Source organism: Lygodium microphyllum, chromosome 1, assembly GCF_053477565.2.
Source record: "Lygodium microphyllum isolate KBCC chromosome 1, Lygodium_microphyllum_v1.1.10, whole genome shotgun sequence".
Lineage (NCBI taxonomy): Eukaryota > Viridiplantae > Streptophyta > Polypodiopsida > Schizaeales > Lygodiaceae > Lygodium > Lygodium microphyllum.
In genome coordinates, this window is record NC_141135.1 from 160,734,377 (window position 1) to 160,760,404 (window position 26,028).

The following is a 26,028-nucleotide window of genomic DNA, read 5'->3' on the forward strand; positions in this document are numbered from 1 at the left end:
CAAATATATAGTGTGCCTGTGGAGGCGAGAGTGAGGGTTTGAGCTCAAACCACTATGGGAGGCAAGATGGAGTGTGCCTATGGGAAGGCGAGACGGAGGAACTCAACTCAAACTCAACCCGTACTCAAACCACAATGCGAGGACCCCATTGGCAGAAATGGAGATTTTAATTCTTTCAAGTTAAAAATTTGGGTTGTCCTTCAAAATTCGTACGCTATCAAATCAACAAAACATTTGTTAACGGCGCAGGGAATCTGTAGCGAAAGTTGGTGAACTGAAAGCCACGCCACGCCACGCCATGCCCATATTATACCAAGCATGAGAGAAGCAGCAGTGTTGCAAGCGAGCAGGCTCTCTCTCTCTCTCTCTCTCTCTCTCTCTCTCTCTCTCTCTGTGTCAGTCACACACAAACACACACACACACACACACAGAGGAAGCCCAGTCCGAAAGGGACATATACTTACAGTTCTGCAGCCATCGCTGGAGACGACGATGATAGGGGCCGCCGCTGCGGAGGCCTTGCTGAGCGCTTTCGCGCACAGCATGAACAATGCCTTCCGTGAGGAAGAGCAGCTCTGGCAGGCTGATTACCTGGCTCACAACAGAGCGCTAGATGCAGATTGGATGCAATCGCAGCGTTCCCACTGGACAGAGCAAGCTTCCGGACGCGCTCGAAGAAACAGGTTAATTTCTTCTTTATGTAAATACAACATATCATTACAGACTTAAGAGGTGGCCTGTCTGCTGGCAAAACCATTACAGACTTAAGAGACGGGTTAATTTCTCCCTCATCTAAGTGCAACAATCATTTTTTTAAAGGAATAGAAAATTTCTATTAATAACACCTCAGAGAACCCCCTGAGGCAGAGTACAGAGTTCAAGGAACTCTGTAAACAGTAGCCAAGTACATCACAATTACGATGGTTGTGTGAATAACCGATTTGGTGATCATCTGAGGGGCAGTGTGGGAAATAGTGCCCGAGTCCCAGGTCCGCAAGACACAGGTTAATTTCTCTGTTATGCAAGTGCAAAGATCATTGAAGAATTAAGTTGCTCTAGTTACCTGTCTGTCAAGATCAAGCACGAAATAAGATACTCTAGGAGGTGGGCCACTTTGCAACATTGGGAAGTGTTCTTCCCAATTCAACCTGCTCTTGAACAGCCAACAGACCTAACAGTACTAGAATCCCATTGCAGCTGCCAGATGATCATGCTTTTTGCAAATTTTAGGCTTAAGCTTATTTCCTCTATGTTCATACTTTCTTCTTGCTATATCCAGGAATTAGAATGTGGAAAAAATTGGACTTCTAGCTCTTTCGTAGGCTTTTCCATCCCTTGGGAACTAAGGAGAAACAGTAGTTAGCAGAGGCTTTTTCCATGGGAGTAGCATTTATGAACTTTGACCTCAAGTTTTCGTATACTTTCCGGCTTTGCACCATCTATTTAAGCCTTTTGGATAAATTCCTTGCGCTGTGCTTTGTCTTATTGACAGCTTGTCGTTCGGATAACTGGCGGGACCTGGTCCCTAATACGCGAACATTTATATTTTAATAGATAATGAAGGATTTATATTTATAATAATAAGCACAATACAGAATGTTTCAATGTACTGATGATATTGTAATGGAAGTATGATGGTCTACTGAGTACAAGGTCTGGGGTTTAAACCTTGGACAAGGGTTCAACATATCGGATCTGGGTTTTATTATTTTATACAATTCTTTTTAAGTGAACGGAAAATTGCAAAAAATTTTCTAAGGCATGACGGTCAACATCACTGGCGCCCCCAAGGGGCCCGTCATAAACGACAAACTTGACACCAAGTTTTTTATCCTAACCCTTGTGTAAGCGATGCGTTTAGGTCTTATCAACCCTTTAGTGCCCTGGATGGTCCAGTTTTGGTGGCTTTGGGATTCCTTGCTTAGTTGCTTGTCATTTTGCAGTCTTCATGAATCATAGTCTCATGCAGGCATTACACATCAGACTCAATGATCATAACTCAGACAAAACTCTTGTCCCCAAGCTTAAGAATCACAAGTGCTATACAGTCCTGGATGAACTGTGTCAGGATTTTGCCACATTCACTTGTAACAAAAGAACACTGTGTTTTGTGTATTTGGCATACTCAATAGCCATGCATACATTGCAGATGTTATGAGAAATCTGCCGTTGAGGCACAAAATCATAATGAGTAGGATGCAAACCTTTGTATAGGATGGTCTTAAGTGTTTGTTCAATTTAATCAGCTTGTAAATGATTGGCACAAGGATGGTTGGTCTAGAATCTAAGAGGTTTTGACATAATCATTGTTTGTGTGCAAGACATCTCTAAGCACCATGAATTCAGGACTGATTTATCATCAGCAAGAGGTGCTCCTCCAACACATCAAAATCGCAAGAAAAATTCTGCTAGCAATACATCCTACAGCCTCTTTCATTTATTATTGAGAGAGCCTTTCATAATGACATGCAAGGTGACGTGTTTTGCAGTTGAGAAGCTTCATTTACTGTTCCAGTGATTGGTACCTAGCAATTTTTCGAGTGTTTTGATGTACTGAGTGGTGCCTTGGTTGTGAGAGACTTGCATTCAGTGACAACTATTCATTTTTCTATTCTCCTAAGGTATTTAGGAATGAGATTGCATGCTATTTTTAGTGCAGAAACTTGAGACATATGACTAGTTCTGTTGAAGATGGCAGTTCCATAGGCTAGTGTTGTGCATGCATTTGCTGTATCTGCTCATTTTTGGGTGTTCTATGGATGCTTAAGTTATGGTTTAGATAATAGTTGTGCAAACTTTGCCAAGTTACATTCACTTCTCCATATTCTATCTCAATGGAGGGTTAACTTCAACAAGAAGACCTATGTTAGTCATTTTATCTATATATCTTTTTAGAATCTAGAATTCTATGAGGTTTTAATTGCTTATATCTACATAGAAAAATATATATTTGCAAATAAGTTCATTGCTAGAGTTTCAAGGTTTAGCTGCAACAACTCCACAAAGCATTTTAAATGTGATGACATCAACATAACCATGCTTGAACATTGTGTGTTGTTTGTAGATGGAGAGAAGAAGATTTGATGCAGTGCAACCTTGAAAACGCTCGTTGCTTATGGCTTCGGTATGCAATTATACTTATCATTTCATTTTTGCTTTAAATTTCATTCATGATTTGATGATGTTATTTCTTGAATTTTAGGTTTCCAAATAACATATATGTATAAACTTGTTTGTTCCTAGAAACATGGGATAGAAATAGGAATGGGGATGTGAATAAAACAATGACGAGGACGGCCAAAATAGGTAGCGAATGGGGACCAAAGGAGGTGATGGTACTAAAAACTAAGGGAGAGAGGTGACTAATTGAGATAGAGGGTAAGAAGGATAGAGATGATGGTGCAGCTTTAAAGACAGAGTTTGGGCTCTGGAGGCACTCAAGTTAAGGAGCAAAGTGTGTTTTAGGGTTGCTAGTTTATAGAGAATAGCAAGTGGTTTTAGAATTGTGTGGGATTGAGCTTGATTAGTGGGCTTCCAATCTCTTGGAGCATTGGCCTTTCTCATTTGTAAATAATCTTTTAAATTAATGTGAAAATAAATAGTGCAAGGGGTGCCAATCTTTTTTGGGGCTAATTGATATTGGCTTGTCTCTATCTGTCGTGGAGATGTGAACTTTTTGAGATGCTTTAAATCTTGCTAGTAACATTTGGTTAATTTAATAATCAAATGTGCAATGTTGCTAGGCACATGTGATGCATACGGCAGTTATTTCATGGTTGATGGCCAAGGACCTAGAGGAGTGAGTGGATGTCAAATGCAAAAGTTGTGACAAGTTATGCCAGCTGGGCTTTGGTTGTTAATTGATGTTAGTTTTGACCCTACGACATGTATTTGACCATTAAGTGTCATTGGTGACACTAGGGATTGACATTAATTAATTAATTAACCATTCTAAGGGTTAACTGAGGTTGGGGATCACTCTAGGTTGCAAATGGCCTAGCCAGTTTAATTATGGATGGACACATGTAATTTTGGGCCGGGTCAGAAGGGTTAAAATTAACTTTCAGAATTAATTAATTTTGAAAATTAATTTAATGACTGGAATTTGTTGGAGAATGGGATTAGAAGATTGCCACTTGGTAAGAATACCCACGCAACTGAGAAAAAGGTTTTTGGGGCTGGTGAAGAGCCATTTAGTATTGGTAGACAGAGAGAGAGAGAGAGAGAGAGAGAGAGAGAGAGAGAGAGAGAGAGAGAGAGAGAGAGAGAGAGAGAGAGAGAGAGAGAGAGAACACGGTTATTCATGCTTCCTGGTGGCATGCACTTAATTCTATGAGGCCTATAAAGGTCTCCTAGTCTTTTCTCCTTGCTCATTTGATTGCTTCTTAGCAGGAGATGCTTTGTTTTGTAGTTTGGCGTCCTTCGGATATTCGTAAGGAGAAAAATTAGCTGCAAGGAGAAATACTGGCTTCCTCAAGGTTGTTGGATTGGCCACAAAAAGATTTGCAGTGAGATAAGTTTAATCGGATGGCTAGGTTAGGGTTGAAGACAGTCCGTGATGGTGTCATTCTTGGGTTATTCTTGGGCAGCCCCGCCTTTATTCTTTTAGGCGTATTCGTTAGTACTTTAGGGTGCCTCGTGGATACAAGGACATTTGGTTGTCCATATAGGACAGTCTTTAGAGGTTCTCTCCTTTGCCTGCGTTACAGCCATTGGATCCATGGCGTGACTGGATGTTTGTGCTTTCTGATGACTTTGAGAAAAGGCCAGCTAATTAGATATATCATCGGATGGTGGAAGCTAAGAGATGGGTCATGGGGAAGGTTAATAAGTTCTGGTATCTCAGGGATAGCAAAAAGAAGTAGTAGGAAAGATTTATCTAGCTTTGGAAGTCTAAGGTTCCGTATCAAGGTAAAGTGTTCATGTGGAGGCTGCTCATTGGGGGTCTTTCAACGGGAGATGTGCTCCGTGCCCGAAAGGTCTTTGCAGGTCGTTGTGCATGTGATGGGACATTGCTTCACCTCTTTGTCTCTTGCCTTGTTGCGCAACAGATCTGGAATTTCATTTCCCATGTGTGGTTCTCGGTGACTCAGCACTGCATACCAGTTCGTTTGTGGATTATGGGAAATACGTCCTCTATGCCCTCTTTGCCTTCAGATTGTTCTTGCCTATTCCATTTCCTTAGATGGACAACCCTGTGGCATATATGGCGTACTTGCAATGCCTTTATTTTTGATTCAGCATCAGGCATCCATGGGCATGTGGCCCGTGTGTGTGGATTGGTGCTATGGCAAATCTCTTCTATGATATTAGTTGACATGGTTCTTCCGGATATTGCTGCTCCTTGGCTCGTGATTGTTAGCTCTACTCCAGCTGTTCCTTCTGCGTGATTTATTAGAATTGGTCATGTAATAGGTTGTTCTGGTTGTTCAGAGAGCCTACAGGCCTCATGTAAATATTCTACATAGAGAGTGTGAGAGAGCTAGAGTATGATGACCTGATAGTCTGATGTAATAGAATGTAAGAGATACAGAGAGAATGTTGACCTGATGGTCTGATGTAAATATTTACTACTTAATTCAATTATCTTCACGAGAGAGAGAGAGAGAGAGAGAGAGAGAGAGAGAGAACCTGGTTCTTCTGGATATTGCTACTCCCTGGATGGCGATTGTTCGCTCCACTCCAACTACTCCTTCTGTGTGATCTGATAGTACTGTTCATGTAATAGGTTGTTTTGAGAGAGAGAGTGTGTGTGTGTGTGTGTGTGTGTGTGTGAGTTTCTCGAATGACCTGATGGTCTGATGTAACAGAAAGTAAGAGGTACACAGTGAGAATGTTGACTTGATGGTCTGATGTAAATATTTACTACTTAATTCAATTATCTTTACGAAGCGAGCGAGAGAGAGAGAGAGAGAGAGAGAGAGAGAGAGAGAGGAGAGAAGTTAGAGAGAGGGAGAGAGAGAGAGTGTGTGTGTACTGCCCCTGTCTTCGCCTGGGCCTACGTGCCCTGTCAGACGGCCCCATCGACGCCTGAACGCTTGAATGCCTGAACGCCTGCGGTATCTTGCTCTGCGTCAACGTGCAGAGCTGAGGCAGCCGCGTAGAGAGAGAGAGAGAGAGAGAGAGAGAGAGAGAGAGAGAGAGAGTTCTGTCCTCGCCCCATGATCAGACAGAAGGACCACGACTGCTGTGGGCGGGTGCTGTTATTCTGTTGGACAGTCATAGGCACTACTAGTGTGGTCATGATCGCATCTACCACAGGCGAGGGAGTGAATCAGCTAGCGGGAGCAGTATAAACAGGAGGCGGGTGCACTACAGACTTGACCGTCAGTCCCCTGTCTGTTCTGGCCTTCAAATCCCCTGTTGTAAGAGCGAATGACACAGTCATACAGGTTTCTGACACAGCAGAAAGAATTCTGTGATACAGCAGAGGGGCGGCCTCAGCAGTGTGAGAAACAAGCATACAGAGGTGCAGATTTCTAACACAGCAGACAGAGATCTGTGATACAGCACAGAGAGAGAGAGAGAGAGAGAGAGAGAGAGAGAGAGAGAGAGGCCTGTGCTGTTTCTGTCTTCCGTGAGCTCTTGGCTCAGCATCCGACCTGCACAAGTGGTGATACAATATGGCTGGGTCTGGATATGGCCTTTCTCGACCAAATGGTGGCAGCCCTTGGTCCGGATTCTGATACAGAGGAACCAGAGGATATGGTTCCTTGTACGGAGGAGATGCCCCCTGGTCCTAACTTCCAGCCTGCGGGCAAACGCACCAAGCATACTTCGGAAGAGACAATGGATTATCAGGAACGTTCTTATGCGCAGGTTGCTTCTAATTCTGTGGATTCTTGGGATGTTGATTGGGAGCATTTGTTGGAGTTTGCCAACACTTTGCTTGGCGATTATGTTCAACATAATCATGAAGCGTTTTCTGACTCTGGAACTGAAGATGTTCTGGAAGCCACTGTGGACCCGAAAAATGTCTTGCGCTCATTCTTTGTATTTTATGAACGTGCTGTTATACTCTTCTTCACTGGTAGGATTCCAGTGCTTTCCTATATTCGCCAGTGGCTGCAAAGTCTACTATAAGGGGAGTGTGTTGAAGAGATTTTTGTTGGGCCTCGAGGCTTTTATGAGGTGTTGTTGAAATCTGAGAAGCATCGTGCCGATCTTCTAACTAAACTGCCATTGTTCTTTGATTGCCGTTTGGTCCATGTTGTGCCATGGCGCCCAATGGCAGATTTTCAGCGCTTGCTTCAACATGAATGCCCCGTGTGGGTTGAGGTGTGGAAAACTGTCAGGCTGTCTATTGGCCAGTGTTAAAGGATGCCATGGCCGTTGTGGGCACTGTTTTGGTCCCCCCGAGCCTAAGGGCCACGAATCGTAACCGTTTGTGTATGTTATGGGACTCCCTCTCTCCCTAAGATATAGATGTCGATGGGGAAAAAGGAGAAAAACTCATGGAAGAAGAGTGAACTACATGTCCAACTAAAAACCTATGAAATGAATGGCCAGCACTTCAAGTAAAGCAAGAAGTCGGCCTCTAAAGGAAAAGACTCCTTGCTGGTCTAGAGTATAGATCCCCATGTAGGAAGGGCAACCAAAAAGTGCCGAACGATCCAAGTCTTCGCTTCAATCAACCGTTAGGTCTTGTAAGGGTTAGCCCCAAGGTTCAAAAGACAAGTGAAGAGCAAAAATACAACCTAAGACCATAAAACATGCATACCTCAACTTCAATGAAAAGTGCTTGCAACTGTAACGTGTTAGGTTTTCAGATGGTCCCACTACCAAAAAGTAGGCACGCTAAAGATGGAGGAAAGTAAGAGTTGGAATGTCTAGAGGAATAGCAAAGCTAGACTAGAGCTTCAAGGGAGAGAAGTGCCTGAGGATTTTTAAGTCCAAATCAGTAGGACGAGTGGACATTTTTTACAACTCCTCACGTAAAGAGGGAGCAGATGGTCCAACCACCATGTGAATAGAGAATCTACCCTGCTAGGGTGGAGGATGACCTCCTCTCAGCTGTGCGGTGGCACAGAAGGGCCCTCGCTTGATGTGCTCGAGGGATGAGTCTTTAGGCAGACTGCCCTTGGCCTTTGAACAACACTCGTTATCAAAGTGATCGGCATTTTGGCAATGTTGATAGTGCATGTTTCTTTTGCAAATGTTTTGCCAATTTGATTTCAATCCTACAACGGCGCTACTTTGTGCCTCATTATCTAACTTAATCTTGGTATTGCTCTTGCCACCACTTTGCTTCACTTTCTGGGAAGTCAAGGCTCCCCCTAAAGAGGAAAATTGAGAGGTCTTATGAAATTGATCAAACAACCGAGTATAACGCAGTAGTAGCTGACACTCAAATTTATAGAAGATGGGCATAGTCGGTTTAAAATGAAAGTATTTTCAGGGCAATTCATTCATAAACAAAGTAACTTGATCATTTGGTGACTTGCATAATCTAGTTCTAGCAATTTCAATAATCACAAATACTCATTCAACTTGATACACAAATAATTCCTCTTAGTGGTTTTGAACTCTTGGAGCTCATGGTCAAGGTTTATACGGTGAGAGCCACATAGCGGTCAACGAGATGCGCTCAATGCTCAGAAGCAAGGTCAAAGCCTTCAAGTTGGGAGTAAAATTCAAGCATAAGACCCTGCATCAACTCAACTATGGCTATGGCGTTTCTGCAAACAACCTCATACAAGATCTAAGTTGGGATTCTTTACCTTGAACAAGTTCCCACCGTCTTTGGAAATCCAAGACATGCTGCATCAAATTAGACCAAGTGATAAAAGGTCGACCCATTAAAACGAGTCTTATCTGTAAACTCATGCTTTGTTGTGATGAGGATGAATGGATAGCTGGTGGGAGATACGTGAGTGGCATAGGATAGAATCGTGGGTAACTAGATGCTACTTGTGGCATAAAAGTGCTAGACATGGTGACTCTAGATGTGGATCCCAAAGAACATGACTAACCGATGGATGGTCCAAATATTGTAGAGGTGTAAGATAGCCAATCCAAGGAAAAGTAGATACAAGACTCTGACAAGAATTAGGAAGACATTGAGAACAATCTACACAAGTGAACTGTCTCGCAAAATATCATTTGTAGCAATCAAGTGCTCCTTAAGTTCTTTGATCTTTGCTACCTCCATTCATATGTTCACTTTCTAACTGATTATGTAAGTAAGCAACATGAGCTTCATTTCTTCAATAATATAAACATGTAAGAATATCCCAAGCATCCTTAGTTGTCTTACGTGATTGAATAAGTGGGATTGTGATACATCTAATAGACAATGTAATCAAAGCACAAGCCTCCGCATCTCTGCCTCCCAGCGAATCTTCTCAAGAGTAGGTAGTAGTGGCACTCTAGCATTAGCTAGAGCAAAACCCAAACCTGCAGTATCCTCAACATCACCAAGTAATGACATGTTGGCAAACTCTGTGGCCGCCTAGGAGATGGGAGAATAGGATGGTGCTTGAGATGCATGGGTGGGGTACCCATACATATAGGTCTCCATGGATGGTTGGGATGGAGGCTAAACTCTCACCACTCATGCACCACCACCACCTAGCTGTGCAAAAGAAAAGGATCTAAGGGATAGAATGTGCCTATATTTGAAGAGCCCCGAAAGTGGTGTGTAGTTGGACAAGTGGAGTTTGAAAGGGGAATGTAAATGGTGTGAATGGTAATGGTGATGCAATAGAAGAAGTGAGTGGGATAGGTGGGTTTTGAAACTGAGAAGTTAATGATGTGGATGCAAACATTAAATTGATTTTGTTAATTAATGATAAAAAACTAAAAATACAATGATGCAAAATGCATAGAAAAGGAAACACTGAACTAATTCTGACTTTGAGAACTAATTCTTATAATTGCCTCTTCGTGTATTGATATACACGAATGGATCTTCAAGAGGACTTTTTCCATGATTAACATATGATACTCTAACTTCCTCATGATCTTTACCAAAATGCTGCAAAGGAGGAGAAGTAAAAGAGAAAGAATGAACAAAAGTCAAAACTTGTATACTTGCAAAATAGTAGATGAAAGAGTTTGAAAGAAAGGGATATACTCCGGATCTCTTTCTCCAACAAAAGGGCTCATCCTTGATAGAGGTCTCGATGGTCTTGCAACATCATCACATTTATGTACAACATCTAATGAGAAAGAAACATATATACCTTCATTAATTAGTTGTTGTCGAATTATTATTCTTCTGTCAAGCTCTTTGATCTTCTTGGCTCTCTGAGCCATGATCAACTGCATCATGTCTATATAGGATAACACCAAATATGTCTAGCAGCAGCAAACGCAACTCAAAGATGGTTCAATCAGTATCAAAGCAAAACGTAGTAGTGTTAATGACATGGCAGCTAAGGCGGTGCATTGATATATAAATGTCTCGAGGCATTAGAAGATGACTTCCTCTTTTTACCCTTGCTGCCCTTGTTTGGGGACTACATAAATGCACTAAAACATGAGTCTTTGGTGAGCTAAGACAAAGTACCTATTGTAGCAATCAACTAAGTCTTAAACTAAACATCAAAATCTTATTCTTCTTTCTAATTTCCAGCATCATGATGCAATGAAGTTCCGACTTCATGACCAAAACCAGCATTTATAGCATGTTGCTCGTACTAAGAGCCCATTTCAAGATTGAGCATTGCATTATTTGCATTGCCTTTAGACTCTTCAAAGAGTGATGCATCATCATAGTGAGACTTCATTGCTTAAAGACATGCTTGCTGAATTTTGTGACAACTAAGAAAAATTTCAATAACATGCTTGCAATGAGGTACCACAAACCCACTTACTCAAGGGAGTTGATGTATCCCGATGATGGAACCATGAAACCATCCTTCCTTTTCAAAAAAGGATAGTGGAACCTTTAACAATAGAAAAACAATAAACGCATGAAGCAAATAAAAATTTAAAAATTCAACACTCTACCACTTTGGCCTAGATTGCCTCTAAAGAGATAGTGAAACTAGCCTTCCTTCTTGGATGGGGTGGCAAAACCTGATCAAGCACCTGATTACAGAAATTAATTGAAGAGCATAAGCTTAAATGCACACTTTACCTTAGCAACCTTGGACAATAGACACCCTATTGGCTCCTAAACTAGCACCTCTTTCGGTATTTCTTTAACTTTAATTGCTAATGGATTGAGTAGAAGCTAAGATTCCATAGTCTCCTTCGCTGATCCAAAAGCCCCTTGTACAAATAATCAACAAGCAATTTGGGCCAATGGCCCCTCGATTTTCACCCAAGACTTGCTCTAATGGAACCACCAACTAGCTAAATGCTAGTCCAATTCACAATGGATGAGCTAGCATCTGAAATCCCTGGCAATTCCTCAAATTTTAGGTGCTGATTTCAATGTATGATGCCCTTGACCAATGGTACAAGTCCCAAGGTGGCTACTAAACCCTAATTTCTATAGAAATTTAGGATTTACAACAGAATTCTCCCTGTTGTCCACCAAATTTGGCTGAGATATGCTGAGATCTTCAGAGAATAGGCTAGAGAAGGTGAGACAATGCTAAGATGAGAGAGAAAATTGAGATTCTTCGCAAGCAAGGAAATGCCCAAAATTGATTTGTTGGTCTGTCAAATCTGCAACTAATGTAGTCGCCTATTGTCCTAAAGCCTCATACATGATATTGCTTGATCAACAATGTTGTCCCTCAACCCTAGAGAGAGTCCCCCTGCTGTCACCTGCCTCTTGGAGCCCTCTGATGGTGGCTGACACCTGCAACAAATGCTGACTTCTATGCAGAGAATTGGACCAGCAGCCTCCTCTCTCTCTCTCTCTCTCTCTCTCTCTCCATAAAAGGTAATTGTATTAATTAGGAAAAAAGGTACAATTTTACATGATTACAAGATACACGATGGCTCTAAGCCATCGTGTGTAAATCTCTCTCTCTCTCTCTCTAAAGTACTAAACGACAAAAGAGTTACAAAAAATCATGGCAAAGACGCAGAGGAAATTGCCATATGCCAGGGAAGTAAGTCCTCCCGAGGGAGTAAGTCAGAGTGCCGAATGAGATCTATTTGCCAATACAAGAGGCCTTTAAGCCTAGCAATATGTCCCTGAACATTATAGGCTGAATCAAAAAGAAAAGCATTCCGAATGGTCCAATTGTGCCAACAGCCCCAGTATCTAAGAAAGTGGAACAAGATCTTCATATGCGACTGAGCCGGTGTGGGGTATTTGGGCCGCGCAAAAACCTAGTCAAAAGGGCTTAGTGAAAAACCAACCACTGCTCGCCAAACTGCCGACAAGAGTGACCAGATTTTCTTAGCAAGAGGGCAAGAAATAAATCGATGACAAGGCGATTCCACACTGGTGGTGCAAAAGAAACAATTGCCGTTGGAGGTTCGCGCTTGGAAAGGGCTGAAGCAAGAGGAAGACCACCGATCATCACCCTCCAAAGATAGACCTTGCATTTGAAAGGTGTCTTGTTCAACTAGCCCTCCACCACAGTTACCTTCCACCATGACTGAGATTTACGCAATCCCCATACAGTATTAGCTTTAGTCAAAAGATGATACACCTGGTTAGCTGAGGCCTTTTCCAAATTCAGACGGCTTGCAAGGTCCGAGTCCTGCCAAGGACGCCGAAGCAAGGGCAGGAAAGGGTTGTCTACTCTGGAGCACCATCAAAAGCTGTCCCCATAAATCACAGTATCCACGAGGGATCCTGAAAAGCCTTTTGGCTGTACGAAACGATATCAACACATTGCGACTAGCAAGGGTAGCATCTGCAAACTAAAGTCAAGCCCAAACGTGCCATACGGTTAAATTTTGGTCTGAGCTCATGTTTGCCTTCCCAAGAAAGTAATAGCGAGGCTGCCAACAGTTCCTGTTGAAAGGAGTTAGTAGCTAAGCGGTCCTCTGTTGGATGCCATTGAGCCTTCTGGAGAACCAATTTCCAGGAACATACCAAGTGAGCAAGCAGGGATGATGAAGGACTAGAAAACCGAGTGTGCATTAAGAACATGCCACCAGGAGCTCCGAATTTGAGTATTACCATGCACAAGCCCGTGATTCTCAAGAAAATAACGGGCTATCAAGACCTACGGGTGATGATCCAAGCACATGGCACGAAAAAGAGACCAACGGAGTGCCAACATATGAGTTTCGGCATCCAAAATAGCCCCACCACCCATGCCTTTGGGGGTACATGCATGCGACCAAGAGATCCATGAAATACCTGCATGTAAGAAGTCCTTCCATAACATGAAACGAATGCACTGAGTAAGAGCATTCAATGTAGTAGTAGTCCAAGGCAGCAATGGCAAGAAATATGTGAGCATTGGCAACATAATTGTCTGAGCCACTTTGAGGCGAACATGGAAAGGCCAAGCCTGTGACTTCCAATACAGAAACTTAGCTGTCAGTTTCTGTGAAATCCACTCTAGTAGTTGCTTCGGCCGAACATCAACACCCAAAGGGTACCCAAGATGCCTGACAATGGAACCACGAGGAACAACCATTCCCTGCCAGTCCAGTGACTGCAAATCTGACTCCGTGCGACTGAGAATGGCTGATTTCAAAGCATTGATATGAAGACTAGAAGCATGACCAAAGAGAGTCCAAACATCTAATGCTTTGCGAAGATTATCCTTATCCGCACGCAAAATCATAAAGCTGTCATCAGCCAAGGATTGACTAATGAAGTGATGTCCAAAAGGAAGAGACAATCCAACCAACTGAGTAGAAGCTGCCATCTGAGATAACATCGAAAGAACCGGATGAGTCACAAGGGCAAAAAAGAGAGGACTCAAAGGGCAACCCTGTCTCACAGAGCGTGCAAGGACAAAAGGCTCGGTAACACCACCATTCAGCATAGCTCGCGAAGAAGCCGCAACACTAATGATGTAGATCAAACGAGCCATCCGAGTACCAAAGCCCATAGTAGACATAAGGTATGCAATGAAGGACCAGTCTAAATAATCAAAAGCCTTTTCCAGATCCAATTGAATCAATACCACCTCCTGATTAGAGTGCCTTGCATAGTCAATAGCCAGTTGCACATTCAAGACATTATGCAAAATGTTTTGGCCCTTAATAAAACCATATTGAAGAGGATGTACAATGGCAGGAAGATGCTTATGGAGCCGATTCGCCATTACTTTGGAAAAGATTTTATACATAGAACCCATCAAAGAAATTGGTCGCCAATGTTTCAACATAGACGGCGAAGGAACTTTTGGAAGCAGTTTGATAAGTCCTCCTTTCCGTGAGGAAGGCATGAACCCCGTTTCCTAAACCTGCTGAAACATAGCCGTCAATGGTTTCACCAGACTGGTAGCAAAAACCTCAAAGAATTCATTGGTGAGACCATCCCAACCGGGACTTTTATTCTTGGGCAAGTGTAACAAAACATCCATAACCTCCGCCTCACAAATATCTGTCTCCAAAGTAGTTTGCATGTCATGTGGAACCTGATTGCGAACCAAATCATAGAAAACTGAGCGAGCATGAGTAGTTTGGTCAGAAGGTGAAGGAGTAGAACCAAGAAGGTCTAGAAAATAATTCCTACACATATTCACAATAGTCTGAGGATCAGTGACCATTTGACCTTTTGCATCCTGGAGTCTAGTCATATTCTCTCGAGCGGGAGATGCATGAAGAGCACGAAAGAACTTATGGGTCTGACAAGCACTATCTTGCAAATTCTCCGTCAAATTTTGCAATTTGGCCTGTTGATAAGATTTCAACTGAAACTCTTTAAGAAGATTAGCCAAACGCATAGCCAATGGCAACAGAAATACATCATCTGGAGTCTCCACCAGTAGAGAACGAACCAAAACCAGTAATGCCTCCACTGCGTGTCGACGCCGCCGACAAAGAGAGGCATGATGGATCCCATACTGTCGTGCAACCCGCTGCACATTAGAGAGCAATCGTTCAAAAGAAGCGTTGCCCTCAGAAGGGGAGTCCAATAAAAATCTATCAATCAATTGCTGCATATAACCCTAAAAGATTGAATGCTTCAAATAAGACGAGTTGAAACGCAAAGGGAGTCTATCCAAAAATTGCTTAAAAAGTGCAATGGGTTGTGCAAGCATCTCAAGCTGTAGAGGAAAATGGTCCGACAAGGCGTATTGCTGCAACACTTTCATTTCCAGCATCTCAGGAAGAAAAGCATCATCCTGCATGATGTACATGCGGTCCAACCGCGACCATGTAGATGTATATTGTGCAGAATGAAAAGTAAACCCTGTAGACGAACGGTGTAGCCATGACCAGAGATCTTGCTTAAGTACGGCAAGAGCAAACGCATTCCACACACGGCTTTCCGGAGTATCCATCACCGAATGCTCTGATGTGGACTGCAAAGGATCAACACACATATTAAAATCCCCCATCAAGAAACCCCGTCTACCAAGTGACAAGGAGGTCTACAAAGTATTCCAAAGATCCCGGTGGGATAAAGGGTCATTTGGAGCATAGAGCCCAAGTAACCATAAGATCTCTCCCTCAAATAAAACCTCAATCACCACAAAACGACCATGTACATCATTTTTTATAAGAACAGGTTGATATTTCTCATGTACAATCATAAGCACACCAGAATAATGCATGGCATGGGTCCTTGCATAAAACAAGCGAAAGCCATGGCAATCCACAACTTATCCTGCTTCGCCGTGACTCTTGTGCTCAAAGGCATGCTGCTTATTGCGAGAACAAATGCCTTGTACATTCCACGTGGCTATATTCATGTATATTCAAAAAGAAGATCAAGAACGAGGCAACGCTTGCCTCGATTTAACCTTTTCTGCTAGAATATCAAGGACTCCCTCATCCAAAAAATTAGCCAACACAACAAAAGAGTTCCAACGGGCAGATTTAGAGGTAGACGGTGTATCCACTGACTTGGGGATGAAACGGGGATAACGCCGATCCCATGGGGTAATCACATTACCTCTAGCATCAAAACCCAACTTAGCAGGTGGGCCCTTCAGACCATCCGTATATACTTTCCTAGTGGGCTGATTGCGAGGAACAAAAGAAACCATAGCATGAGAAGGGTGCTTTGACGACAACATGTCTTTCCTACGCATATAAGTACGCAAGGAATCTTGTGAAGCATTAGGCACAGTATCCGCCATGCCAGCATCAAACCTTTTACCTTTTTTGGCATGTACATCTACCCAATCATTGTCACGGGAATCCAAGCCCCAAACATGTTATTTGCCTTTATCCAAAACTTTAGGGGGCTGGGTCGCACATGCGACAGAGTATCAAGCACCATATCTTCCCTAGGAGGCAAAATATGCTCAGCATCTGAAGTCGGTTGCTTTGCTGGACATTGGGCCATAAAATGCCCCAATTTTCCACACGAAAAACAATGGCCTGCAAAGTTACCCCATTTCAGACGAAAGTGCAAAGGATGCATGCCAGAGCAGTTAAGACGTAACCAAGCAGGCCTTGCTTACTTCTCCTTCTGTGGTGTTGTTCGATGGTGAGAGGGGACAGTCTTCTACTCTTGGTGTCTATAGGCTTTACTTCATAGACATTATCATTATTGTACTTTGTATCAATATTCGTATCATCAGTATGATCATGATTGTAAAGGGTATTTGGGAAAATGAACAATTCCCCCGTGATGGCACTATCCAAGTGGCACCGTTGCATAGCATTTTGCATGAACATGATGATTTGTATTGCCCTTTGCATGACCCCATGCACTGGCATTCTATTCTTGTATACATGCATCTATGCGCATTTATCCCTTTTTAGTCAAATAGTGGTTGACCCACCAGTGATCATATTTGTGGCAACTCACATGACAGTCTCCCAGGGTAGTCTCCCTTTGCTTCTATTTTTTTTTTTGCATCTCCACATATCCTCCATAGATTTCTTTGTCATCGACACCCTGTGGTTGTCAGCATAGCTTGTCCATTTTGTGATGTATTGGGTTTGACCATCCCTTTATTCTCTCCTAGGGGCACATATTACTCAATAGGACGAACACCGATTGAAAACCTATACTTAATGCTAAATCACATCAAAGGTTCAAACCCCTCAACACAGAAAAATAAGCAAAGTCAATTGTGGTTCCATTTGCCTTTGCAAGTCCCAATAGGCCATTGGGTAGCTGATGAGCACCCTTTGTCCGATGCCTTGGTCTCTTTGGGGTGACCACTTGGGCGTCCTTGGTAAGATAACCATTATCTTTGTAGTCTTGGTAGACATTGGGCAGATGACATGTACCCTTTGTCTGATGACTTGACTGCTTTGGGATGTGATGCCTTGGGAAAAGAAAAATATATGGGCTTGGGCTACTACAATCCCTTTCTAGTTTCGGTTTTGGACTTGAGAGGGGGTGTTGAGCTAAAAATTCATTACATGCTAATTATCCACATTAAACAGCCCCATAACAAGCTTAATTAATAAATTACCAAGCTTTCATTAAAAAGAAATGCGTTCCTAGAGAGTGTTTGCATCCCATAAGCCAAACCCTAATTTGGGAGGACCCAACCATCTATAAATAGACAAGTTGCCCACCACTCAACTTGATCTCGTTTTTACAAATTGCTAGTGCGTAAACTCTACTATCCACACCCCACGCAGAGGATATCTCAATTTGAGTTGCTGCCTACTACTGTTAGCTGTTGGTACCAGCTTCCAAACACTCTCAAGCTGTTGATGATTGCTGGCCGGGCCTTCTTGGCTGTTGGCAACTGCTATTTCGACCTTCCCTATTGCTGTTGACCTGTTTCCAGCCTGTTTGATGATGACTCAACTTGTGTTTACTGTTGTTTTCACTCTGTTGTCTAGCTTGGCTGTGTCATCATCAGGGCTGCGTTTTGCTGTCTGCAGCACCGCCTAAGCTGCCATATCATCAACATTGCCGTGTTTTGCTATTGTCACATTGTTTGGCTCCATTTGACATTGAGCTAGACATCTTCGAGCTGCATTTGCTGTTGCTAGACATATTTGGTGATTGTTTGTTGTGTTTCGAGATCTGTCAGAGCATGAAATACCGTTTTGCTCATACTCTTTGCTTCAATCCTAGAGACACGGGAGTTTGGGGGTCAATATTTCACCTAGCATAGCGTGTTTGCTGCATTGGGAATTGTATTCATTTGTTATCCATATTTCTTTCATCTTCTATGTTCATTGTCTTTGTGTTAACCGTAACCCTAATTGTGTTTCCTTATCAGTCTATGTGTTTGTTATACAATTGTATTTGTATTGTGTAGGCGAGCATTTCTTTACACATCCTAGAGGTTGGCACAGTCTACTTTTGCCTTGTTGATAATCTGCTTTTAGCTTGTTGTCGAGGTGATCTACCAACCGACTATAGTGTGCATTTTTCTATCCCAGCTTGCTAATGTCATCTAGAGACTTGTCAGCCGGCATTTTGTAGCTGCTCAGGCCGCCTACCAATCTTGCTCTTCCAATTATTGCCCAGCTCCAGAATGTTGTGTGATCAATTGCCATCATTTCTAGGTGATAAACTACTACATTTTCCTTCTCCAACCCCAGAGATTGTTGCCTTTTGGAGTTCAACCTACTACCCTGACATCTACAACCTCATCTCAACTCCGATTTTACAACATTTGAGATCAGTCTCTAGTAGTGGACAACATATATTGATACCTTCCTCAACCTATTCCCGTGAGAGCCACTGGTGGCTATTGGATAGTTGTCATCTTGAGCATTCTGTACATTTTCATTCATTAGTTGGTTATCTTTATTTTGTGTTTTTACGTTAGTGTTTGAGTTCATTGTGTTGCAATTGGGGTCATACAATGTGTTTTCTTTGCAAACCCTAGTGTATCTCCACAGCGTGCACACATCCCAACACAGCCATGTGAACTCCAATTCTTGTTGGTTATTACAAACTAGAATCAATAAAAAATCCAAATGTCAACAAGTTCCAATTGTTCCAATTGAGGGTTAAATCTTCAATGTCCTTCACCAGATTGCATGTACATAGGCATAGAGAAGAGAGAAATCTCTAATAATTGTGGTATCATTGATTGCCCATAATAATCAACAATCCTTAATCTTCAATTTTTCCCTTGAATCTAAATGCTAAGGAGCCAAATTGAGTCTTCAACAATTGTATGCAACTGAACATTGCTGTTGTCATGAGGACATGTATTTTTGAAACCTCACTTAACATGTGGATTAATTTCTAATCACATGATTAAGTAAATGTTGTACATGTGAGGTGCAACTGGGGTTAAAGTAAATTTACGAGCCCGGGATCCGAAGAAATCACCGGATTTCAAAGACAAAAGTTGCTATAAGTTATGCCGCACAGGTACTTGGTGGTATTTGGTGCCAGTTGTTGGCCTAGGTCATCCATTTGGCCATAAGTGTCAGTTGGTGACACTAGAGAAGTGGTGTTTAATGGTACCTAATGCCAATCTCAAAGATGGCATAGAGATACTCGGGAATGGAAGTTGCCTAGCCAATTTAATTATTGGCCAGTCAGATTATTTTTCAGGGCGTCAAAATAATTATTAGATTAATTTTCAGTATTTTAAGACTAAAAATTAATATTTCATTATGAAAAATATAGGAAAAACCATTTGGGAAGGTTGCCACTTGTCAAAAATGCCCATGCAAGACTGAAAAACGTCTTTAGAGGCTAGAGAGAAGCATTTTTATAAGTTTAGCCTACAAGAGAGAGAGAGAGGAGAGGCTGCTGGTCTGATTTGCAGCCATTGGAGGACCTTCTGAGAGGCAGCTAGGGGCAAAAGAAGACCAATAAACAGCACGAGACAGCATCTATAGGCTGTTGAGTCAGGGCAGCAGCAGTAAATGATTGATTTTCTTCAGTTCTTTGTATCTACATGCTGTTGTGGTAGGGCAACAGCTGCACTTGACTGAATTTCAGTCATTCTTCGTGACAAAACTCTTAATTTTCTCTCTTTACAGCTTTTCCTCTCATCTCCCAGCCATTTCATAGCCTTGCTCCAAAGATATTAGCATTTGGACCCTTGGAGGTTGAGAAATTGCAAATTTCTTTGCTGTAAATCCTAATTTACAACATAAATTAGGGTTTAGCAGCAGCCTTGGGAAGCGTGCCAGAAACTGGAAGCTCCAAGACTTGGATTCAACAAGGTTGAAGGTGAATTTCAGCTGAATTTAGGTGGAGGACTAGACAACCATTGAATTTGGGGCATTTCCATCGTCTATGAAGTGGGTGAAGGCCAATTGAGTGCTCGAATCAAGGGGCAAAATAGATTGAAGATTTGCTGGTCACTTTGGACAGCAAGGGGAGTTGAAATACCGAAAGGGATTGGGAGAATCCCATTGTAAGTCAACTTTTTCTTCAATAAAGCTAAAGAAATACCGAAAGGGGTGCCAATTTTGGGGCCAATCGGGTGTGCATTGTCCAAGATCATTAGGTAAATTTGTATTTTCAGATTTGCATTTATTGTTTGCTACTATAACTAAGTTGTAATCGGGGATTTACCACCCTATACGAGGAGGAAGGCTGGTTACACATGCAATATTGGTCCACGAACTAAAAGTGTACTTTTGTTGTGACACAAAAATACTAACCCCAGATCAAACTACCTCCATCCCTAGAAAATAAGATAACAAACCAAGTTCTATCATCTCAAAAGTAGAACAAAGTTGGGCCATTATTAGTTCTAAGCTATCTCGAGAGTTGTTTTGATAAGTTAGATTCAGGTATTGCCCTAATCCCATTGGGTCTATTGGTCAAGACCATGTGGAAATACGATCAAGGGCTTATAATTGTACTTGCCTAACCAGGTAGCCATTATGAGGACCTTGTCAATAAGCTGAATAACTAGAATGTGATGGAGTGAAACTATTCATATGGGATTTGCAATAATCTGACCAACTCTATGTCTTCAATAGTCTATGCCTATGTCTAGGTTAGTGCGGCAATATGATAGCTAACGTAATGCTGCCACCATATAGATGCAACTAATGAAACCTTTTCCTTGCGCATTCATGGATGAGCAAGTAAAATGTATTGAACTAACGAAAAAATGAAGGAATTTTAGAGGGATCAAACTTATATTGAAGGAGGCTTGTGTTGAAGTTTTGACTCGGAGTATTTTTGAATGTGGGAAACCTCAATAGCAAGTGTATACATGGTAACCTCATGCTGAGCTGTTGCCTCAGCCTGTTCAGCCTAGAGAACCACTTGTTGAGCGAAAAAATGCATAAATTGATTAGCTCTTTAAAACAGCCCCAAACATGTAAATTACCTAAAGTTTCATTAATCGGTGCATGATCCCAGAGAGTTTGTGTCCTATAAGCCAAACCCTCATTTGGGAGGATCCACTCATCTATAAATAGATAGGCTGTCCACCATTCACCTATCCCTTGTCTTGCAGGTTTTCAGCCATCAGCCCTCTTTTCTTGGTTGTCCAGCCCTTGTCGACTGCTGCCACACTCCATCCAGCCCTTGGAACCCTGTTTTCAGCGATAGCCTTGCTGCTAGGAGGTCACACACAACTACGTTTGCTGCTAGACTGCCATTGCTAGCTGCTGCCCCATCCTTTGCACCCTTATCAGCTGCGTTTTTTGCATCAGCAGGCCACTCTGTATCAGCAAAACACTTCTCCAGCTGTTGCCTAGCTTCCCATTGTTGTCGGTGATCAGGTGCCTCCGTAACCCTAAACATGAAACTCAAAACTCAAGCTCAAACTGCAAAAACACAAATATGAACAGAAAGAGGAGAAACAGATGAATCAATGTAGTAAATGAATGTAAGAGTGTACAAAATGCTCAAGGGTAGAGCCAAATAGTGTCGGAGTGTGACACCCACCAGAGATAGATCTAGAGTGTTGAAAACCACCAATCAGAGTTGTGGGGGTGCAAAGAAAGGTTGGAAACTGATTACTCAATGCTGAAAGCAGTTAAGCAATAACCGAGGTGTGAGATGATATAGGCAACTTGCTGAACAACAAAACGCAAGGGTTGTAGCAATCTCGTGAAGAAGAAATTGGCCTACATTGTCAAAAGACCAATTGTCTAATATGATTTGGAGGCTGATTAACAAGGTGGTAGCTATAGATTGAAAATGTAGGCTGACTGGGACTTTTGATGCAGTCACCAGCACAACTGGTACATTAGCCAGGCAGCATTGGACAAGTTGATGATGATTTGGCAGTAGTTGAGAAGGTTGTATTAAGTGAAGGAGGATGGTTGAAATTTACACGGTAGATTGAGAAACCTCCACACAAGGATGGGCTAAATGGTGGACAACTTGTCTATTTATAGATGCAAAAGGATCCTCCTAAATTAGGGTTTTGCCTGTGGACAAACTTTTTAGGACCGGGCCCCATTTAATAAAACTTTTGGTAATTTACATGTTTTGGGGTTGTTTTAAAGAGCTAATAAGATTTCAATCCATTTTTACCTCAACACCTACTCTCAGGCCCAAAAGTGGAACCAAATTTTGAGAAAAAGCTCAAGTCCATGTTCACCCCAAGGCATCTCACCCAAAAGTAGCCAAGGCATTGGACAAAGGGTGCATGCCGGCTACCCAATGGCCTACTAAGACTATAGAGGTGATGGTTATCTTACCAAGGGAGCCCAAGTGATCACTTGAGAGAGGCCAAGGCATCAGACAAAGAGTGCTTGTCAGCTGGCTAGTAGCTTACCAGGACCCGCAATGGCAGATGGAACCACATTGAAACCGCATAGCCCCCACCTTTCTCCCCCTATCCCCTCCTCACACATCCACCGCCCCCTTGTCCGCCCCTCTGTCCCCTCCCCCCCAAAAAAACCTCTTTGCCCTTGGGCCTCTTTTTTTTCTTTTTGAAGAATATAAAATTTGCAGCCTATCAAGTAACTTTGTCCCAAGGGGAGAATGAAAAGGGTAATTAAATTCAACACATCACAAAATTAACAAGCTATCTCAATCACTCGTGGGTATTGATGATGAGGGAAAGGGGTGAAGAAGTATGGTGATGTGGTGGTAAAGAACTATCAATGTGACAACTCAGGATGTGCCTAGGTGTGCTCTACACAATGAGATGCGTAGAGTAGTGTGCTACATGATGAGAATATACATGCAATAGGTGCCACTTGGATAGTGTCCCTTGTGGGGAAATTGTTCACTTGCCCGAGTGCTCTTTTACAAAGATGATGATCATGCAATGCAAAAGGGAGGGTACAATAGGAAAGGGAGGCCAATGTCAAAGACAAGTGTTGAATTTTGTAGAATACTCAGAAAGGTTAGCAACCCTCTCTCAACCTTGGAAGTCTAGGCCGAAGGAGAAAGAGGAGCCTAATGTTAGTCTTTGTGTGGTACTGATAACCATGATGATAGATAAAGATGAAGATGAGGATGAAGCACCTTAACTGGAAGAGCAAGATAGAAGTCACCGCCATAATAGCATTAAGAGAGATATTGCATGATTCGACTCGGGAGGGGAAGCCTCCATCTGGTAGAAGAGCAAATCTCCTAGAGAGATGAAACCATGAAAGGAATGGTGTGCATTCTATATCTCCAACCTAGGAAGAACCGATACAAACCTGCATGTTAGCCTTGTACTAAAATACAAAACTTTGCAAAAGAGATCAGAATTTGCAAAAATAAAGGTCAATGGAGTGAGATGCTTCAAAGCAAAACAGAAAAGTAAAGCTAAATGAAAGATGTGCAATGAGTATGTGTGTGTGTGTGAGTCAATGCAACGAAAGACAAAAGAAGGAAAACCTAAGAACAAAGTAATCTATGGGCTTGACACATAAGCCTAAGGAACTAAGAGGTCTAGAGGATGCTAGCCTAGAGTAACCTAAGGTACCTAGAGAGATGCTAGTCTAAGGGTGTGGCCATGAATGTGTACAGTTGTTAGCGGATTATTGCCAATGAAATGCATGACGAGGTGGGGAAGTGTGACTAGGGTGGGGTGTAGGAGGAGACCCCAGAATGGATGCAAATAGTGCAATGGATCAAGAACTAGTAGGCCAATCAACTAATCCTTTAGGGGTATTGAAAGATATAGGCTGCTGAGGCTATCCATGTGCCACATGTCCAAAGGCAAATGTGCTAGGAGGAGGAGATGGGGCAGTAGTGGGAGGCATAGTCCCATTGGATTGCCCAACAGGAGAGGAGGTAGTTGCAGCAGTTTGTTGAGGTTTCTTAGGGGGGAGACCGTGGGTATTGGTACGATACTCCTCATCCACATGGCTTGATCTCTGGCAGTGTATGAAAAATCTATTCTTTTTAGGGAGTTGGTGCTAGATGGGTTTAATTTCTATGGTTCCGTCTGAGGAAGGGGTGTCACCCTTGTTTTGAGTTGCCTTCGTATCTTGTGAGTTTTTTCCACCTCCGGTTTTCCCTTGCGAAGAAGAGTTAACCAGACCCCTCTTGGAATAAGATTGTGGGAGCTTCTTGTTGACATGATCACAATCTTGTGTAATGCAAGAATTGACTTTCAAACTCATAGAAGGTCGGCAATTGTGGAAATGAGATGATGTGCTAGATGCATTGGAAATACTTTTTAAGAAGCTTGTTCAAAAGAATATAACCTGATCATCATCTGACTTTGGTGAGCCAGTAATGGTAAATTCAGCGATGAGCGATCTATATTTGGCGAGCTTGACTTTTAGATCATCCCCTTCCTCAATGGAACTTGACTTTCAGATCATTCCCTTCCTTGATGGAAACCTCCTAAAGCTCAAAGTCAAGATTGATACATTGAGTGGGATCTCATGCCACATAGCGGTCCATGAGTGACTCCAATGCTCAAAGGTGAGGGGAAAATGTTGTAACTGCGAGTGGAACTCAAGAAGGAACCCTTACATTAACTCAACATTGGCTATGGCATTGTTGGTTCTCCATTGAGACAAATGTGATTAGGGTGAGCTAGTCAGTATAGGCTCTAGACCAATGATGAGGTCCCAAAGACCCCAAGATTCAAGCACTTGTTGCATGAAGTTTGACCAAATTCGACCCGTTAAAATGAGTCTTATGTGTGAAGGCATTCTTGGCTCTAGTAACAGGATTGGTAGCGTTGTAGGATGGGAAAGGTGGGGTAGGGTTAGAGGTGTCAGAGTGCAGCGGTGCGGAAGCGTAGGACTGAGAGAGAGAGAACGCAGAGAGAGAGAAGAGAGAGAAAGAGACAGTGGAAGATGAAGATCTGCTGTATAAAGTGTCATGTATACAAAGATATGTAGATATATACACGGGCGCAGTGCGCTGGACTGCGTGTCTCCACCTCGACGATGCAACCTGCTGTTCTCCTCGAAGTCCGTTGCAGTCTGCACGATCTCTTGACTGAAATCTGTGAACCTCTGACAGAATTTGCGCGAGCCTCCAGCTTGTAATCTGCGAGCAGAAGAATGTGGGAGACTGTTGGAAGAAACGGCTATAAATAGCCAAAAACCTGGGCGCCAAAATATGCAGGTCGGCTGCATTAAATGCAGCCGACTGTACTGCAGCAGGTCGGACTGCCACGTGGCAGTCCGATTGTACAGTCCAACTGGATTGTGGACTATGCAGTCCGACCAGGCAACTGATCTCTAACACCCCCTCTCAGAGCCTGGACGGTGCAGAAGCTTGAGGGATCTGGAATGTCTCCGAAGTAGAGCCTGGGGAAGTGCCTTCGTAAACAAATCTGCAAGATTGTCCTCCGTCTTGCAGTACTCCACGGTGATGGTCTCATCCAGAAGCTTCTCTCTGATAAAATGGTACTGGATCTCTATGTGCGTTGTCCGGGCATGAAAAACAGGATTTCGTGCCAAGGCAATGCAACTCTCATTGTCGCATTGCAGCAAAGTAGGACGAGTCTGGGGGTAGCCAAGCTCCTCCAACAATCTCCGAAGCCACACAGCCTCACATTGGTGGAAGACGCGGCCCGATACTCCGCCTCAGTAGGACGAAAGGGCTATCGTGGGATGCTTCTTGCTACTCCATGAGATAACACCTGCACCCAAGGTAAAACAGTAACCTGTAGTAGACCGCCTGTGGTCCACATCACTGGCCCAATCGAAGTCGCTCCAACCTGCAAGAACAAGATCGGAACCACCTGTGCCTGCGGGGATAATGAATGCGTCAAATA

The 26,028-nt window shown here is 42.8% G+C and overlaps 1 protein-coding gene across 8 annotated transcripts in view; it reads left to right on the top strand.

The window, feature by feature from the left end:
* Positions 1–204: 204 nt before the first annotated feature.
* The window catches only part of LOC148041889 (uncharacterized), a 55,560-nt gene continuing 29,736 nt past the window's right edge, over positions 205–26,028 (top strand). For 3 of the 8 annotated variants that reach the window (XR_015691718.1, XR_015691719.1, XM_087683859.1), the window contains exons 1-2: positions 206–684; positions 3,066–3,125. Coding sequence is in view for 4 of the 8 variants with exons in the window: in XM_087683859.1 (XP_087539985.1) it covers positions 494–684; positions 3,066–3,125 (251 nt within the window). In the remaining 4 variants the exon portion in view is untranslated. Of the gene's footprint in view, positions 685–3,065; positions 3,126–26,028 lie in introns of all 8 variants that reach the window. The other 5 variants (XR_015691717.1, XM_087683852.1, XM_087683861.1 and 2 more) reach the window with 4 other exon arrangements.